At 61.9% G+C, this 18,245-nt stretch overlaps 3 protein-coding genes across 5 annotated transcripts in view; 1 reads left to right on the top strand and 2 right to left on the bottom strand.

The window, feature by feature from the left end:
- The first annotated feature begins 671 nt into the window (after positions 1–671).
- RRP9 (ribosomal RNA processing 9, U3 small nucleolar RNA binding protein) lies at positions 672–4,303 on the top strand. The gene is made up of 15 exons (XM_030283334.4): positions 672–818; positions 948–1,030; positions 1,170–1,282; positions 1,362–1,435; positions 1,551–1,592; positions 1,781–1,907; positions 2,092–2,216; positions 2,443–2,535; positions 2,621–2,721; positions 2,834–2,968; positions 3,113–3,175; positions 3,252–3,397; positions 3,493–3,572; positions 3,696–3,769; positions 3,864–4,303. Exons 1-15 carry the CDS (start codon positions 687–689, stop codon positions 3,967–3,969), a joined length of 1,494 nt encoding a protein of 497 aa, XP_030139194.4. The 5' UTR covers positions 672–686; the 3' UTR covers positions 3,970–4,303.
- Positions 4,185–14,645, bottom strand: GRM2 (glutamate metabotropic receptor 2). Its single transcript, XM_030283024.4, has 6 exons — positions 14,498–14,645; positions 11,116–11,736; positions 8,577–9,414; positions 6,817–7,880; positions 5,782–5,956; positions 4,185–5,308 (listed from the first exon to the last, which is right to left on the bottom strand). Exons 2-6 carry the CDS (start codon positions 11,572–11,574, stop codon positions 5,235–5,237), a joined length of 2,610 nt encoding a protein of 869 aa, XP_030138884.1. The 5' UTR covers positions 11,575–11,736; positions 14,498–14,645; the 3' UTR covers positions 4,185–5,234.
- Positions 14,646–16,893: 2,248 nt separating this feature from the next.
- Positions 16,894–18,245, bottom strand: part of TEX264 (testis expressed 264, ER-phagy receptor) — a 39,728-nt gene continuing 38,376 nt past the window's right edge. For all 3 annotated transcript variants that reach the window (XM_030283330.4, XM_012572424.5, XM_072935071.1), the window contains one exon: positions 16,894–17,732. In XM_030283330.4, coding sequence (XP_030139190.1) covers positions 17,422–17,732 — 311 coding nt within the window. In that variant the 3' untranslated portion in view covers positions 16,894–17,421. The remainder of the gene's footprint in view (positions 17,733–18,245) is intronic.

The following is an 18,245-nucleotide window of genomic DNA, read 5'->3' as shown; positions in this document are numbered from 1 at the left end:
ATGCTCTGGGGTGCTGAGCCTGAGGGCAGCATCACTCCCCAGCTGGTACATCCACTTGCACAGGCTGGGACAGGCTCTACCTAGGCCTGTTGCCTTGCTGAGACCAGTGCAGGGCATTCCCACTGTCCTTCCCTGACTCCCCCTGTGCCAAAGAGAAAAGAGATTGTTCACACTTAATAAAATTTCTGGCAAAAGCAGTTTTTAGCTCTTTGGAGCATCACCCGTCCCGGACAGACAGCATGGCCTGGAACTCCAGAAAGGTCATGGGAAGGGAGCAGAGGCCGTGCCCGACAGTGGAGGCTGGTAAGGGTCGCTGAGGGGCAGAGGAGTTGATGATTCCGGAAGTGCCAATCCACTGTCACTGTCACCACGGGGTCTGCCAGCTGCAGGACATGGGGGCAGAGGAGGCAGCGCCGGGGGTCCCGGGGCTCTGACAACCGGTGCCGGGCCGCGGGTGCCGTGGGTGGCCGGTCCCCGCCGTAGGGACCCGGGCACCGGCACCGGAGCGGGGGCAGCGCCAGGGGCGTGGCCAGGCCGCGGGGGCGGGGCTAAGGGCGGGGCGGAGCGTGACGTCACACCGGAGTGACAGCGCGGCCGTCCGACCGGGGCGGGGCAGGGCGCGCTTCCGGTACCGGGAGGCGGTGCGGCTGGGCCAATAGGAGGCGGGATCCTGCCGGCCTCAGCCAATGGGCGCTGTCGGGGGCGTGGCCTGGCTCCCGGTGGCGGCGGGGCCCACGTGCGGCGGCAGCATGGCGGCGGCGGCGGGCGGCAGGCGCGCCAAGGGCCCGCGCGGCGCGGCGGCACGGCGGCGGCCGGCGGTAAGGCCCGGGCCGGAGCGGACAGGGGGGCGGGAGAGGAAGGGCTGCCTCGCCGGGGTCGCCGCCGTGGGGCTTTTGCTGCGCTCGTCCCCGTTCCCGTCCCGTCGATCGCCCCATTTTGTTCCGCAGGCACCGGGCGCCGATGGGAGAGCGCGGGCGACGGCCGGTCGGCCCGCCGACGAGGAAGTGTCTAGCGACTCTGAGACAGAGAGGTAAGGGCTGCGCCTGGAGAGTACCGGTACCGGGAGATGCCGCTACCGGAGAGATGCCGGCCCGGGGGATGCCGGTACCGGAGGCTGTGCAGTACCTGTGGGGTGCCGGTAGCGATGCTCACGCACGCGTTTCCCGCAGCCCGTTGCTGGGGCGGCGGCGGCGAGAGGCAGCGGAGGAGGAGGTGGAGGAGACGCCGCAGGAGAAGAAGCTGCGCTTGGCCAAGCAGTACCTGGAGGAGCTCCGCCAGCTCGGTGAGTCCCGCCCGGCTCCGGTGCCCCGCGGGGCGGCCCCGGGCGCTGAGCCCGGCCCTCACGCACTGTCCCGCCGCAGAGGAGGAGCGGGCGGAGGACGAGGAGGAATTCGAGCCCGCGGATCTCATCGGTGACCGGCTGAAGGAGGACGTGGTGAGCGGGGAGGCGGGGGCGGCCTCTCGGTCCCCATGGCGGCAGGGGGCTCCGTCCCCTTCCCGCGGGACCGGGACTGCGGCCGCCTCTGCTGAACCTCCCCCTTCTTCCCCAGTTGGAGCAGAGAGGCCGGCTGCAGCGCCTGGTCGCCAAAGATGTAAGTGCCCGGTGCTGGGGGTGCCAGACTGCCGGTGCCAGCTTAGGGGACACTAAGGCACGGCCAGCACACTACAGCCTTTCTCCCTGCTGCTGGCACCCTGGAGAAGTCAGGGCGCTGTGCTGGGGTACTCCTGAGCCTGGGGAAGGGTCCTGGGCAGCCCAGCTCACATCCTGCTCTTCCTGCAGGTACAGCCTCCAGATCCAGCCAGGATCTGTGTGCTGCGGGGACACCAGCTGCCTGTTACCTGCCTCGTCATCTCTCCTGATGACAGATTCATTTTTTCTGCTTCCAAGGACGGCTCCCTCATCAAATGCAAGTGTTCACCTGGGGCTGTGGCTGGCTGTTCCCAAGCCCATCCCCTGCAGGGATCCAGGTGCCCTCTGAGGTGGCTTGGCCCGTGTCTGTTCTTGGATTGTACATAATTCCGGGCTTTGTGGAAGGCTCACTGACACTTTTGGGAAGGTCCCAGAGGGTGATTGTGATGACTTTCCTGCAGGGGAGGTGGACAGTGGGAAGAGGCTGTGCGTGGTGCCCGGGGGGAAGAAGGGCACGGAGGAGCAGCACATGGGGCACGCATCCCAAGTCCTTTGCATGGCCATTTCGTCGGACGGCAAGTACCTGGTATGGGGACAGGGGTGGAGAGATGGCCACGGGGAGTGTTCTGCCTGGGTCCTGGGGGTGCAGGCTCATGCCCAGATGTGCCCTGCTGGGTTAAAGCAGCCCCTATCCCCTGCTGGGTCAAGAATGGGTCCCTGGGACAGCCAAAGCCCACGGAGTGGGAGTGGAGGCAGGGGTGGGCTGTGGGTCTCCAGGGTGCAGGTCTCAGGGGTCTCCTGCTATGTGCCAGGCTACGGGAGACAGGAACAAGCTGATCATGATCTGGGATGCAGCCACCTGCAAGCGCCTGCACATCTTCAGAGGGCACCGCGACGCCGTCTCAGTGAGTTGGGGGCATTGGGCGCAGTGCTTGTGGGGCCAGCTCGGTATCCCTCACTGCTGTGCCCTGTCTGTCCACGTGTCCCCAGGGCCTGTCCTTCCGAAAGGGCACACACCAGCTGTACAGCGCTTCCCACGACCGCTGCGTCAAGGTCTGGGACGTGGCTGAGAACGCATACGTGGAGACCCTGTAAGACCTGGGGAAATCCCACTGACCCGTCCAAGGGGTACTCAGCAGCCCTGAGAAGGTGAGGGGACAGAGAGCCATGCTTGCCACAGCTCTTTGTCATCTCCTTCTGCAGGTTCGGGCACCAGGACATCATCACAGGGCTGGACAGCCTGAGCCGGGAGTGCTGTGTGACAGCGGGGGGGCGGGATGGCACCGTGCGGCTCTGGAAGATCCCTGAGGAATCACAGCTCATCTTTTGTGGGCACCAGTAGGTTTGGGGCGGAGGAGGGGCCTGTGGGCAGGTGTGTCCAGCTGGGGCAGTGCTGTGTGGGTGCCAGGAGCACCGTGGGGATGCTGATGCCCTGCAGGATCCCAAAGCACGCTGGTAACTGCTGGCCTCTTCTCTTCACAGGGGCTCCATCGACTGTATCCAGCTCATCAACGAGGAGCACATGGTGTCTGGTGCTGATGATGGGTGAGCACAGGGCCAGGATGGTGCCTGGGGTGGGCAGGATGCCCCCTCAGCCCCCTCACCCCTCACACCCCCGCAGGTCTTTAGCCCTGTGGGGGCTGACGAAGAAGAAGCCGCTGGCACTGGCTCGGCAGGCGCACGGAGAGCAGGACAGCCAGGGCCTGCAGCAGCCCTACTGGATCTCAGCCGTGGCTGCCCTGCGCAACAGCGACCTCCTGGCCACAGGTGTGTGGCAGCTGCTTTTGGCAGCCGGTGGGGGAAATACCTCCTGCTCCCATCCCTGGGCTGGGGTGCGTGACAGGCTCCTCTCTGTGCCCCAGGATCCCACAGCGGCAGTGTGAAGCTCTGGAAGTGTGGCGAAGGATTTCGGAAGCTGGAGCACCTCTTGGACATTCCCTTGGTATGGATGGATGGGCAGGCTGGGAATTCTGGAGCTGGGCTGGAGGGTCTCTCAGCAGGGGCTCCCTTCTTGGGCAGCAGGAGAAGCCCATGGGAGCCCCTCACCCTGCCCTGTCCCCGCCAGGTGGGTTTTGTCAACAGCCTCAAGTTCTCAGCATCTGGTGACTTCCTGGTGGCTGGCACTGGGCAGGAGCACCGGTACTGTCCCCTCTCCCTGATGCTGCTTGGGGGTACAGCTCCCCATCCTCTGGATCTCGTTGGAGAGTGACCCCTGCACCTGTCTCATCCACAGGCTGGGACGGTGGTGGAGAATCAAAGAAGCCAAAAACAGTATCTGCATCATCCCCCTGAAGCAGAAGACTACAGCCTCCAGCCCTGAAGCCCCTGGCAGCTCCTAGCCCTCTGTCCCTGGAGCCACTGGACCAGGTCATTCTGTCCCTGTAGCTGTGCCTCCCATCCCTGGTGCAGCCACCACTGGTCGGCAGGACATGAGTGGGGGTTGGCACATGGCCCCTGATTCTGCTGGCCCCCATGTGTTGATGTGGCTCTGCCCTCTGCGAGGGTCTGTTCCCTTCTCTCAGGTTTGGCTGTACCTGAGCTCTGGAACAATCCATTTTGTAAAAAAAAACAACACCAAAACCACTTTATTTACATAAATTACAAAAAAAAAAAAAAAAATCACACTTTTGTTCACAGAAAAAGTCTACTCTTAAAAACTTGGTTGGGCTCAAATACCTGGATCCTGTTGCTTGCCCTGAGCCTCCTACACCCCCTGGGCTCTGCAGGGGTTGGGGTCAGCGGGCATTTGTCTGACCCTACTCCTGCCCTGTGTCCCAGTAAGGGATGAAAGGTGCCACACACAGTGAGGGAAGCAATGTGGGGGCTTGGGCCCGGCCCAGCCACGCTCAGTGGCTCTCCTGAGGCCAAAACCAGGAGGAAAACGTGAAAATGCAAAGCACTAGGGAGGGAAAGGGTGATGTGGTCCAAGGCTTGGCACAGGGGTGATGGGAAAGGCGTCGTGCTGGGAAGGTGAGGTGGGCTTTGGGGCGAGGGCACTGTGTGGCACCACAGCGAGGGAGTGGGAGGTGCAGCGTGGATTGGTGCAAGCCAAAAGCAGGAGGTGGGATGTGGCTGGAGAGGGAGTGGAGTAGTGCTCTGGGGCTGGGGCAAGGGGCAGGGATCTGCCCCAGGGCTCGGTGCAGGCAGGTCTGCACCAGGCGCAGTGCAAGGGACAAGGAGAGGGTATTTGTGCCCCAGCTCAGTGCAAGGTCCGTGCCATGTGCACTACGGCTCAGTGCAGGGGGTGGGGGGACATTCACCATGGCTCAGTGCAGGGCTGTGGGGGCACAATGGCTCAGTGCAGGTGACGCAGAGGGACGTGCCATGGCTCAGTGCGAGGGCCGGGGACGTGCCGTGGCTCAGCTCAGGGAGGGGGATGTTCACCATGGCTCGGTGCAGGGTGTGGAGGACAGGGTACATGTAAGGTGGCTCAGTGCAAGGGAAGGCTGACACTACCATGACCCGACATGTGGGATGTGTAGCTCGTGCTGGGGCAGTGACAGCCTCCCGGCTACACCTGGCACCTCAGTGCTGCAGGCACTGCTCTCCCTGGGGAAGCAGCGGGGGTGCTGTGTGGCAGCACCACAGCCTGGCCCCCCGTCCTTCACAAGGATGATGTTGTGGAATCCACCACCTCACGGCCATTGCACACCGTGGGCACGTATGGCGAGGCTGAGCCTGGACAGGAAGGCAGCAGTCAGGGCTGGGTTGGGGTCTGGCCGCAGCACCACCCAGCATCCCATGGCAGTGGTGTGCCCAGGGAGTTGGGGTGGAGGGTGCCGAGGATGGCCAGGTCCCCCCCGGGTGCCCAGGGTGGTCATATTCCCTGTAGCTAAAGGGGAGAGTGCCTCAGGTAGTGACAGGCACGTGGGGGCAACTGAATCCCCTGTGTTGGGGTGGAGAGTGTCCCCTCAGAGCAGTGAGGACCCCCAGGAGCAGTACCCCTCTGGCAGCTGTGCTGCCCTGGGAGATGAGGCACTGGGACACAGGACAGGGAAGGGCCACTGGGGACACATCTGCCACTCCCCCCCATTTCCCACATTGCCCTACCCCACGCCCCACTTTGGGAGCCCGTGCTGGGGTGCCCACACACACCCCCCAGCAGGAAAGGGGTGCTGTCCCCAGCCCTTCCCCAGCCCCACCATGCTCACCGTGGGACTGGCTGGAGCTGGCTGCTGCCACACTGAACCGAGCAGTGCCCACGCGGTGACTGGCCACGTTCTTCTGCGGCTGGAAGAGTATGATGTGGAGCTTGGGGGTGAAGAGGCAGCCGAGGACCACGGTGCCGCTGAGGCTCACCGAGATGCACATGGTGGTGGTCTGGACCTGGAGACAGGGGTGGGCATCAGGTGCTCCACCTGTCAGCCCTCTGCCCCAAGCAGGGCAGGATGAAGCCCGTGCCGTGGCACTGGCCAGCCCCACAGGGTGCAGGCTGTACCCTGCAGGGACATTCCACCCCACCCCACATCCCTCTGTCAGAGTGGTCCTGCAGCAGACCCGTGGGCAGAGTATGGACGCTGCCCTGGTGGGGACAAGTTGCCCCTGCAAAGCAACACCCCACCCTGCCAACATGCTGCTTTGGGGCACTGCCCGGGGCCAGAGCCTGCACTCCCCCATCCCGGTGCTCACTCTCGCTGGGGGTGCAGGTCCTCTCTGGAAGCCCCTGACTAACTGCCCCCACCAGCTCCTCAAGCCCCATCAAGGATGTGTTTGATTGTCCATGCCAGGATGCACCCCATGCTACCCAGTTCCTGCCACTGCTTGGCAGCCCAGGGACCAGGCTGGCGCTGTGGCTGGCATTCATTCCCTGGGGTGTGGTGCCTCAATGAGCCAGGGGCTGTTCATCCTTCTGTGTCACCAGACTGAAGGATGACAATCATTCCTCCATGATAGTCACAGCTATGGGGGATCTCGAGGTCTCAGGGCCATTTCCCATCCTCATCCTAGCAAAGGAGGGAGTGGGGCAGGTTCTCTCTCCAGGACTCATTGCCCCATCAGCCACAGTCCTTCAGGACCCTTCACCTGCTCCTGAATTACCCAGTGCAAAGGTGACCATCACCAGGTGTGTGGATGCAGACCCTTCCCCAGACCCATGCATCTCCTAATCATGGACCCTGCATGGCCCAAATCTCCAGGACCACTTAGATCAAGCCCTGCCAGAGCCCCCTCAGAGCTCCAGCTCTTACACGGTAGTCGCTGGAGGTCACGTAGAAGATAGGCAGGAAGGCCAGCCAGATGATGCAGGTCGTGTACATGGTGAACCCAATGAACTTGGCCTCGTTGAAGTTTTCGGGACATTTCCGTGTCTTGAAGGCGTAGACCGTGCAGAGGACAATCAAGAGGACATTATAGGTGAGCGAAATGAGCATGTTTGAGTCACGGTTGTTGCACTTGAGGGTGACAATGTACCTCTTGTCAGGCTCAGTCTCCTTGCCTGTGCCAGGGGTCTCCACCAGCAGCCAGATGATGACGATGATCAGCTGGCAAGAGATGAGGGCCATGCAGATGACCACCTGTGACGTTGGGCTTATGAAGCGGGGGCGCTGGACCCCCTCCTTCACCCCACTGAAGATCCTGGCAATCCGATTCGTCTTGGTCAAGAGGGCCGAGTAGCAGACGGCGAAGGACGTGCCCAGCCCCAGGCGCCGCAGCGTGCACACCCCGGTGGAGGGCTTTGCGATGAAGATGAAGGTCATGCTGTAGCACATGAGCACCCCGGTCAGCAGAATGTAGCACAGCTCTCGTCCAGAGGCCTTCACGATGGGAGTGTCGTTGTTCTTCACAAAGACTCCGATAACGAAGAGGGTGGAGATAAAACCCAGGCAAGAGATAGTGACGGGACCAATGGCCCAGACATCTTTCCAGCGGATGTACTCTTGGGGCAGCTCGTAGCAGCCATTCAGGGTCTCGTTGGGCCAGTAACCAAGACCGCAGTCCATGCAGGTGAACTCATCCAGCAGGTACTCGTAGGGCTGGCAGGGAATGCAGATCCAGCAGCAAATGTCTCCGGGCTGCATGCTCTTGATCTCATTTTTCTTGCAGGGGTCGCTGCACTGGGACACGGGAATGGAGGTCTCAGCCCAGGGGATGAGGCTGGTGTCAAGCATGAGCCCCTCTGCCCAGTAGCCCACTTTCTGGTACCGATACCGCCCGTCCACGTAGTGGTAGTTGAAGATGTTGTAGCGCCCGATCCCATCCCCGTAGCGGTCAAATCGAACAACGCTCTCCGTGTCCGCTGGCCTGAATGGAGCTGCAGGGAGGAGAAGGGGAGACAGTCACTGCCTCAGGGCAGGAGAACACTCACTCCAGGCCTCGAGGCAGGGCTCATCCAAAGAGTCACATCCCACCATGGCCACAGGCAAATGTCCAACCTATTTCCTGCCTTCAAACTCCCATCCTTGCTGCCTATGCACATGTTAGGAGCAGGAAAGCAAAGGTGGGGAACTACCCACCTGCCTGAGAGCCTGTCAGCCTCAGCCTGCTCTGCAATGGCAGAGGGCAGTTGTGCAGCCTCCGTGGCTCTCAGTGACTTCTGTAGTCAAGACACCCTCAGCCCAAGTCACAGAGGACATGCTTCTAATTCACCCCACACTACATGGGTCCCTGATCAAGGATATCCCTCCAGTTTAATCCCTGAAATGTGAATAAATCATGATGGTTGCAAAGACTCATGTTCTTGAGGGTCCCTGGGGCTGGGTGGGGCTAGTTGTAGCAGAATGGAGTTGGTGGCCAGCTTCTCCACATGTTTCCACTGGGGACAGAAGGCCTGGATTTCCTCCCAAGGATGATGGTGGGCTGTTGGCACCTCAGGACAACCACAGCCCTGGGCATGGGCAGGCTGGAGGAATTGGAAGGTTTTGGATCAAATCTAGGCCTCCTTCTTTCCTATCCTCCACCCATCCCTTTCCAGTTTGGCAGCCAAATCCCATCTCCACTTTGGACTCACCATCAAAATTAACATTGAGTATAAAGTCCTTGTAAAACCTCTTGCCATTGACAGGCTTCATGGCATCACAGAGCTTGGTGGAGTTGGGGCACAATGTCCGGTGCATGTTGTGAAGAGAGTGAGCCATGGCATAGACTGCATTGATCACAAATGTGATCTTGGACTCTGGCTCAAACTTGCCTGTCTTGAGGGAGTACCGACTACAGTCCTGTGTGTGGAAGCTGCATCTAAACTTCTGCTCCCAAAACTCCCGGAACCAGGGATTTCGGCTGTTATTGTAAGGGTGGAGGTTACGGAAGTAGGAAGCAAACTCCTTAATGGGATAGGCTGCCAGTTCTATGGTGATGGCTCCCTCCGCCACTGCTTCACTCCCGGCCACCACGCTCTCCAGGGCTCCCCACCCATCGCTGGCCACCCACATGAAGGACACGTTGGCTCTCTGAGCAGCTGCCAGCAGCTCCCGGGCATCTTCACTTCGGGTGAATAGCACGACCACTCTGGCATTGGGCTTCTGCAGCAGAGCCCGCACCACTCCATCGTAGGTCTTCTTGTTCATGGAGCGCCCCACCTTCTCCGAGGTGGCGATGCAGATGTTGCGCATGCGGGCTTCTTGCTCAAAGGCCTCGATCCCCGTCTCCCCGTAGTCTCCCTCTGAGGCCACAGTGGAGACGTAGGTCCAGTTGAAGAAGCGGAGGATCTCTGCCATGGCTTTGGCTTGGTAGAAGTCTGGAGGGACAGTGCGGGCAAAGTAGTCATAGCGGGACTTGTCACTGAGCTTGGCACTGGTGGAGGCATAGCTGATCTGTGGGATCTGGAAGAGCCGCAGCAGGTTGGCCACCTGCATGGAGGAGGAGAGGTGAGTGCCTGAAGGGGTGGCCAGCAAGGGACATTCCTATGGGGGGACCCTGCCCAATACCCAGTGTTGCACGATGCTCCCAAACACAACCATTGAGTTGAGGAGCAACCCAACCCAGAGCATCCTGATCTGTGGAAGGTCTGGAGAAGAATGGATGGCACATTTACAGAGGGACTGAGCCCTCAGACATGCTAATTTATCTTTTTTTTTTATTATTTTTTTAGTGTTTCAAGCATTCCATTCCAAAATTCAGGGCTGGGGAGGGGACAAAAGCAGAAAGTCTGTCATAGGTGACCTGTGGGAGATGTTTGACAGCAAGGAGAAAGCCAGGATGCCTGGCAGCCCTACAGCACAGAGGGAAAGGATTCTAGGGGCTGGGAGCCGGGGCAGAGTCCCCCCACCAGGCTGGGGGATGCTGCAGAACTGGGTCAGGGGACTGGCGCCTGCGCATCCCACATCAGGAGCTCACTGGGACCGGCACCTTCCAGCCACTCAGCAGAATCCCTCGTTAGCTTCAAAGGGGAAAAAAGCCCCACTAATGAGGCTGTTAAAATCTAGGCTCTGGGGGCAGCAAGGAGCCTCGGGTGTGCCAGCAGGGCTGCCAAGCCTGCCCACATCTCACTGCTCCCCAGGCAGGAGATGTGGCTTAATTAACGTGGACAAATGATCTTGACGACAAATTCCCCTAATGGCAAGAATGTCCCCGAGTGCAGTGATGCTGCTGCCTGTCCTCACCATGCATGGGAGCTGCCAGCCTGCCATGTCCCTCCAGTGCCCCTCGAACTCCTCAGCTGGCCCACATTCTGCCCCTGCTGACACCTGTCTGCCCAAGGTTGGGACACAGGGACGTGCTGGGTTCCCAGCAGGTGAAGGGACAAGTGCCCAGGTGGGCTGGGATGCTGTCTCCATCACGCAGTCCCAGCTTCTTCTACCCCATAGCTGGGGGATGCAGGGACCCCAGGGACCAGGACACACAGTCTGGCACACGCTGGGGACTCATTAAATCTCAGCAAGCATGTGGCCCAGCGGCCACCCCTGTGACTCAGCTGGTCCTGCTGAGTCCTGCATCCTCAGGGGATGCTCTTCTCCCTGCTGAAACCAACCTCCAAGTCCACAGAGCTGTGGTTTTGGGGGACTGAGATGCACCCCACCCGGGGTCACAGCCAGGTGTGAAGCTTGAGGTGCCTGTTCCGGTGGGATCACTGGGGACACGGGGGCACTTGTCCTCTGAGCTCACCCTGCCTTAGCCAGGCAGCCCTATGGCTGATCCCCTCAGAGGAGCACCTCATGGGTTGCCCTTTGGTGGGGAAAGGGGGACAGTGCCCCCTCACACTGCTCTGCTCTGCCTGGTACAGCAGGAGCTGCACTTGCCACCTTGAACTCAGGAGAGGAATAAACACCTGTCCCCATGTGAGGCTTGGCTCCTACAGCTAATGGAGGTTTGGGGCACTCATGCTGCCCCCAAGGGGACCCTGGGCACATCCCCCACAATCACAGAGACATGGCTTGTTCAGGTGCCTTCCCTCCCCACTGGAGAGAGGGGCAGAGCATCACCGTGAGGCATGAGTGAGTTTCCCTGTGCCACACTGGCAGTGGCATCACTGCACTAATGCCAAGGTTTTTATCCCCCTCCCCCACTTCAAGCCCCCAGCCCCATCCGAGCCCCTCTTGCCTGGGAGGTACCTGGATGGAAACGTCACTGTAGGAGCCCCCGATGACGCCGGTGATGGCAGTGGGAACATCATCGTGGACGGCGTAGGAGCCATCGGGGCAGATGTGCTCAGAACCATCCACCCTGGTAAGGGAGGCACGGACGAAGTCAAGGGACTGCTCTAGGGCATAGGTGTCCTTGGAACAGGTGTCGAGGATGTGAGCACCCAGCTTCACCCCTGGCAGGATGCTCCCGTCCTTGTTGATCTCGTCCAGGGCGAAGAGCATGGCCTCCAGGCGCTGGATGCCCCGGTGCTCGTTTATCTTGCCGCAGTCTTCGCTCCCCACTCCTTTCTCATGGACGGGAAAGAGGCCCCCAATCACCAGGTCCCCATCCATGCTGATCTCCTTCTTGCCAGCCATGCCGTGCCCAGCAGCCAGACAGGTGGCCAGGTGCATCAGCCCCAGCCAGGCGGCCAAGGGCACCGCCATGGGGTGTGCTGCTGCTGGCTGGGGGACCCACACCACCCCGTGTCACCCGCTGCCACCCGTCAAGGTGAGGGCAGGCAGTCCCCAGGCATTGGGTGGTGAGGGGTGGCACGGCGTGGTGCCGGTGGGAGAGAGGTGGTGTCACCCCAGCAGAGCCCTCGGCACCTGGAAAAGCAAAGGGAAAAGCCGCTGTGTCTGTGGGATGCCAGGCATGACAGGGACAGGGGCAGTCAGGGCTGCATGGGAGAGCCAGGCCATGACCCTGCCTGTGCCCCCCACATGGGATGCCCTTAGGAAGAAATTCCCTGCAGAAAGGCAAGATGAACAGATGCAATAGCTCCCACAGTGACCCAGAACTCCCAGGACACACACAGGTGACACAGATCCCAGGGCACACGGAAGGGCACAGGGACCAGCCTCCCCACAGCACTCCCAGGGACACGCTGGCATGGGGGTGGGCACAGAGCTGGCCCCTCTGGCAGCATCGGCCAGAACAGCCTGCAGGGGGACAGCTTGACAGCTGTAAAGTATCATGGAGGGGGAAAGAGCCAGGGATGTCACCTGGCATAGAGAGGCCAGGCTGGGCAGATAGAGCCAAGCTGAGCCCCCGACCCACACAACAGCATCAGGGGTGCTGACAGACCCCAACCTCCAGCCATGAGCCCACCGTGCCCACAGCACCCAGTGCCCACAGTACTTTATTCTCCATCCCACAGCCATGGAGCCCAGCCCCCGGCTGCTGCCCCCAGGGCTGTCCATGGCACCGGGGCTGGAGCAGGGACTCGCCACTGGCTTCACCCTCACGAAGCAACACGCAGGGTTCTGGCAGCCGCGGTGCTTCAGAGTCTGTTCTCTCACCACCGCCCCTTCCTTCCCTGTATACTAAATTCAGAGATTTCAGTAAAAGTAAGAGCCAGGTTTGCTGACTCCCTCTGCAGAAAGCACGGAGGCGCGGGGGAATCAAAGGCTTTGCAGCAGGCAGGCCTTGTTTTGGCAGAAGATACAGTCCCCTCCGAGACTGGTTGTCTTTTCCCAAACCACGGGAGAGATTTGTTTCCCATTTGAAGCTGACTGCTGAAATCCCACGGGGCTGGCATTTCAGGGACCATGGGAGAAGGAGACCCCTTGGCAGTCCAAAAGCCTCAGGCTGCTCTGGAACGGGAAGCTGCTGATGCTGTGACCGGACCATGGCCTCATCCACAGCCCAGCAGTGCTTGTGGGGGCACAGAGGGTGGGAGGGGGATGCCAGAGAGTGCTGCCCCCCCTGCAGTTCCCTGCAGCTCATACTGAGGCTGCTGCCCCTGAGCAGGAGGAGGGGACCCCTTGATGCCCCCATGCTGTTCCCAGAGAGGTGATGGCTGTGCTGGAGGAGCCCTCCAGCAAGCAGCCAGAGCTGGCAGTGATGCCCAGGGGGCTGCAGGCAGCAGTGTGGCACAGAGCATAACAGGGTGGGGTGAGGAGACACATGCAGACCTCCTCCTCTTCCTCCATGCCCCTAAATGCCTGCTCTCAGGTGCTGTCTGCTGCTGCTAAGTTCCCATCTGTCTCAGGGCATCTCCTACCTGACCCCCCAGTGTGCAGGACTTTGGAGTTGAGAGAGGGAAGGGTTCCTGCCTTATTTCAGGAATAAATGCTTCTAAGGGACCTGGGGTTTCCTCAAGCTGGGAAGAGGCCACAGGCACATGGATTATTGCTGGAGCCCATCAGTGGCAGGCTGAGCCTGGCCAGGGGTCCGGTGGCACTGGGAACCCAGGTCTCTGTGGTGCAGGTCTTTTGGGGCGGGTGACAGAACCCAGCAGATAAAAGGCACCTTCAGGCCCAGCCCCTCTGAAGGGCAAACCACCACGCAGCCAGCAGCGAGCCCCGATGGACAGCAAGCAGGGCTCCCACCATTCCCACAGCTGCTCAGCTCGGCTGGTTTAGCGCTGGGGAGATGACAGCCCGCGGGAACCTCCGGAGAACGTCCGGGGAAGTGAAGCACCGGGCAGGGCAGAGCCGAGTGCAGCCCGACGGCCCCGGTACGGCGGGGAGCTCCTGCCAGCTGCGGCAGCCCCTCCTGGCGTGATGAGTGGGGTGGGTGAGAAGGGGCCGTGACTCCTCCGTGCTCGGGGCGCTCCCCACGCCCTGCCAGGAGCCCTGACCCCTCCGCACCAGCATCCCGGGGGCTGTGACACCCGGGCCGTGTGCGGGAGCGGCAGTGCTGCGGGCACAGGGACGGTGCCACCTCCCGCCGCCACCGAGCTCAGCCAGGAGCCCCCAGCTGTCCCCGCACAAGGGCTGCCAGCCCCACACCCCCCACACCCCGCGGGGCCGAGCCGCCTGCCCGGGGCGCTCCCCCGGCGCCCCCGCGGCCGCCCCGCACCCCGACCCGAAGGCACCCCGAGATCCGGCTGCCCTGGCACACTCACAGCCCCCCAAAGCCGGGCGGAACACCCAGGGACCGGGCTCTGTCCCCGCCGGCCCGGGCGGTGACCCCGCTTCTCTGCCCCGGTGCCGGCGGGCGGTCCCGGCCGGGGGCTGCGGTGGCGGATCCTGCTGAGTGCCCGCTGCGGGGCTCGGGGCTGTCGGATCACCGGGGGGACGAGAACCCCCCAAGCCGTTCTCCCGGAGCCCCGCGTCTTGCGCCGGGCAAGGGTGAGCGGCGGGAGCAGCCCCGGTGCCACCCGGACCGCCCGCACCCCCGGTCCCTCCTGTGCCGGTGCCCGTGCCCGTGCCCCGCTCCCGTCCCGCAGCTTCGGGAGCCCCGGCACCGGGCACCGGGCTCCGAACCCCGCCGCGGCGCGGCCCCGACGGCTGCGGGGTATCGCCGGTCTCCGCGCCGCTCCACCGCCGGTACCGGGGCTCTGGAGAGGGAGACGCACCGCCGGGGCACGGCGCGAAGCGAGGTCACGGCGATGGGAGCGCCGGGTGGGACCGCAGCCCTTACCTGGGCCCGGCGGACTGTGCCGGGAGCCGGTGCCGGTGCCGCCGCTGTCTCGGAGCTGCGGCTGCCACCGCCTCCCGCCGCCGCCTCTGACACTCCGCCAGCCCCAGCAGAGCGGAGCCGCTCCGCCCCCAGCCCGGCCCGGCCCCGGCCCCCGCCCCGGTCCGGTCCGGTGGGCAGCGGCACCCCCCGGGCCGCCCCGACTGCCCCGGCACCGGCTGAGCGGGGCAGGGCACTCCCGGGCTGGGGCAAAGCCGGGGGCAGGTGGCCCGGTCCGGGCAGGACACGGGCAGGGAAGGCAGGAATGGACAGGACATGGACAGAGAAGGCAGAACACAGGCAAGACACAGCCAGATCCAGGCAAGGGATGGCCAGACTGAGCCAGAGCACCGTCAGGATGCAAGCAGGACATGGCCAGAGAAGGCAGGACAGAGCTAGATCCAGGCAGGACACAGAGAAAGCATGGCTAGATGCAAACAGGGAATGGTCAGATGCAGGCTGGGCAGAGGCAGGACAGAGCCAGAGCAGGCAGGACCTGCTCTGAGCCCTGGCAGACCTGGCAGGGCACAGCTCAGCACCCGCGCCCCTGGCCAGAGCCCCCAGCTCATTCCCAGCCCCAGATGAAGGCCCACAGCCACAAGCTGATGCCCTGGTGCTTGTTCCCCCCTTGCCTGGCCTGCCCCCTGCTCCCCAAGTCCTTGGGAGGAGTTCAGGTGTCCGGCATTCCCCCACTGCCCACCTGCATTCCACACAGCCCCAGCATTCACCGGCAGCCCAAACACCCAGCTGGGGAAGGTTCTGGACCATACAAAAACGGAGGCACCGGCAGGGCTGTGTTCCAGATCTCCACCAACTGCCCAAACTCTTCCCAGAGCCATTCGGCTGCCCAGGATCCCGTGGTGCTGCACCCCCAGAGCTCCATCACTCCAAGACAAGAACAGGACAGGGGATGACACAGGGGACAAGGGAGCTTCTGGGGCACTGCCTCGAGTAACCACCTCACCACTGTGTGCCTCAGTTTCCCCTCTGCCAGCTTCTGCACTTGCAGGCTGTGGGTTGAGGGCACTGCAGTGAGTCGGGCACTCTGCTGGACTCCCTTCCCCTCGGCAATCCTGGTTTGGGGAGGGGTAACTCGGAACGTCCCTGGCAAGGTTCCCCCTGGAGTCCCACAGCAGCAGGACCCCAGACCCCACGGGCCCCACTCTTTTCAGGACTGTTGGCACAGACAGAGTGGCACACTGGGTGCCTGGGCTGAGGGACCTCACCACTGCGGGCCGGGCTGCACAGGGATGATGAGGACGGGAGGTGTTGTGCCAAGGGATGCTGGCACTGCCGTGGTCCCGCTTCCCCCCAGCAGATGGGTCCCGGCTCCAGCTCACACACACCTCGGCACTGCTGCATCGTCCCGGCTGCTGCTCCAGCCCTGTGGAGAGCAGCAGAATGACGGCAAAGCCCCCTGGTGCCCAGCTTCAGTGGGGTTAGGGGACAAGTACTGTTAGTACCCACTGCCTGGCTCCAATCCCCCGGGAGCCTCAGCCAAGCATAAATATTTCAGGGGGCTTGGCAGTTTTGTAATAACCAGCAACAAAGATAAACACCGGGAAGAGCAATATTTTTCCATGTGGGCTGGAGGAGTTTAATATTTTATCACTCAGAGCACAAAATATTTATGAACAATCTCATGTCAATCACTGGCTGAGGACTAATCATGACCTTTCCAAGCCAGGGAGGACACATTCCCACCATGCAGAGACAGTCAGACCTCCCTAGCCCCTGGCACCCCCACCCCAGTCCCAGTTTTGAGCTGCCACATTTGACCACCAGGACAAAAAATCCCTGGGCTGCTGGAGGCACCAAGAGCACTCAGCAGGCGCTCTGGCACCTGGCATTGCCTCGTGGCACCATGGCCATGATGCCCAGGCTGCTCCCCTGTCCCAAAATGAGACAGGAAACTGGGACCACCACAGGCAGCCCTCCCTGCCTGCATTCCACAGCAGCAGGACAGCCAGATGGGATGTCAGGAAGGCACAGTGCAGGCAGTCTGGTGTCCCCTGCCACAGGAGGCCCAGCAGCAGTTTTATATCTGGCTTTACACTGGTTTTACTCTCCAGAGGTTCCCAGGAGGGAGATGCCACCTCCCTCCAGCTCTGTCCAGCTCAGCACAGCAGCCGGGACCCTTCCCCACTTCCCTGCAGCTTGCACAAACTGGGGACAGACCCTGTGCCCTGCTGGGTTGCCCAAGCAGGAAGAAAGCCTGAGCAGCAGGGATGCAGAGCCTCTGGCAGCTCTTTGGCTCAGTCGAGGGCCATGGGGGCAGCTCCCATCCACAGCCCACTCCCCACCACGGCACAGGATGGCAAAATTGGCCAAAGGACAAGTCAGCGTGCACCAGCCACCAGTGAGGAAAAGCATCCACTTTATTACAGACCCCAAAGCGCCCGTGGCAGTGCCAGGAGGACCACATTTACACAGATGTTTCCATTGTTCAGCAAGGGGAAGAGAAGAGGGGAACAAACCCATCTGACCCAACTCACAGCTCTTTGGTGCCAGAAAACGTGGTGGTGCAGCAGAGAGAAGCTGTGGGTGAGAGGGGCACCAGCAGAGATGAGGGGGGACCTCTCTGACATCCACCACCATCCTCCAGACACCTGCAAGGAATCTGCCATTGGCCTGGACACACACACACAGCAAATGCACCTCGCTGTCCCCCCAGCCTGTACCTAACCCTGAGCCACCAAGCACCACAGAGATCCCCCCCACCTCCCAGCACCCCCAAAAACGGTCAAACACCCTTTCTGCAAAGAGGGAGAGCAGGTCCTGGGGGGAATCGGCGACCAAAATCTCTTGGCTGGAGAGGAAGGAGGCGGGAAAGGCAACTGGTTCCCAGTAACTCAGACCCCAGTGGGAGGTGAGGCAGCCAGGTCTCTTCACTCCTCTCCTCTCTCGGCAGCAGTGGGCTCCTTGGTCCACTTGTCTGTGACCTCCTGGCTGCCGTAGCCCGCGTCAGGCAGCAGCCCCGGGGCTCCCTCCCCGTCCCCGGCAGCCTCCAGGTCCAGCTCCTCGAAGGAGGAGCCGCTGGCTCCCGACTCGCTGTAGCTGTGCTCGCTGCGGGTGTCCGCCTCCTCCCGCCCACGGCTGCCCGGCAGGGGCAGCAGGATGGAGGTGGCCACCGAGGTGTCTCTGCTGTCAGTTGTGGCCTCCACGCTGATGGAGCTCGTCTCACTCATGGTGTCGACACCTGGGATGGAGAGAGAGTGGGAAAGAGTGAATGCTGTGGGAAGGAGGCAATGGGGATGGGGGCCACAGCTTTTGGGCCACAGTGGAGACCAGCTCCTACCTCCTGTCACCTCCTATGCCTTTGAGATGAGACCGGGTCAAGAATGGGCTGAGCTCAAACTGCTCCCTGAAATCAGGTACCCCCAAGTCAGGACAAACAAGCACCAACTTCCAGCCCTACCCTGACCTCCTTGTCACACCATGGCCCCACAGCTGCCCCCTGGGCACATAACAAGGACCTGCCAAGCCCTTCCTTAGGGAGAATACTTGTCTCTGGCATGGCACCAGGAATGAGACAAAGAGCAGGAAGGACACTGTGGCTGTGAGGGTGATGTGGAGCCGCAGCATTTTTTAAGCACCCAAGGGCACAAGTGCAAATCCTCAGATGTTCTGCTGTCAGAAGCAGGTATATATGTCCAGCCTCATGCCAGGGCATCCTGGTGCCCTCAGCAGCTGACGGCCTGCTCCCACTCCC

This window comes from Taeniopygia guttata, chromosome 12, assembly GCF_048771995.1.
Source record: "Taeniopygia guttata chromosome 12, bTaeGut7.mat, whole genome shotgun sequence".
NCBI classification, from domain to species: Eukaryota; Metazoa; Chordata; class Aves; order Passeriformes; family Estrildidae; genus Taeniopygia; species Taeniopygia guttata.
This window is presented reverse-complemented; position numbering and strand designations above follow the sequence as displayed.

Coding starts and splice junctions, on each gene's coding strand:
- RRP9 (XM_030283334.4), top strand. CDS start 687: ATGGGCGCTGTCGGGGGCGTGGCCTGGCTCCCGGTGGCGGCGGGGCCC. Junction 1,908..2,091: donor GGACGGCTCCCTCATCAAAT/GCAAGTGTTCAC, acceptor ACTTTCCTGCAG/GGGAGGTGGACAGTGGGAAG. Junction 2,969..3,112: donor CTCATCTTTTGTGGGCACCA/GTAGGTTTGGGG, acceptor TTCTCTTCACAG/GGGCTCCATCGACTGTATCC.
- GRM2 (XM_030283024.4), bottom strand. CDS start 11,574: ATGGCGGTGCCCTTGGCCGCCTGGCTGGGGCTGATGCACCTGGCCACC. Junction 5,957..6,816: donor TGACCTCCAGCGACTACCGT/GTAAGAGCTGGA, acceptor CCCTGTCTCCAG/GTCCAGACCACCACCATGTG. Junction 5,309..5,781: donor CAGCTCCAGCCAGTCCCACG/GTGAGCATGGTG, acceptor CTTCCTGTCCAG/GCTCAGCCTCGCCATACGTG.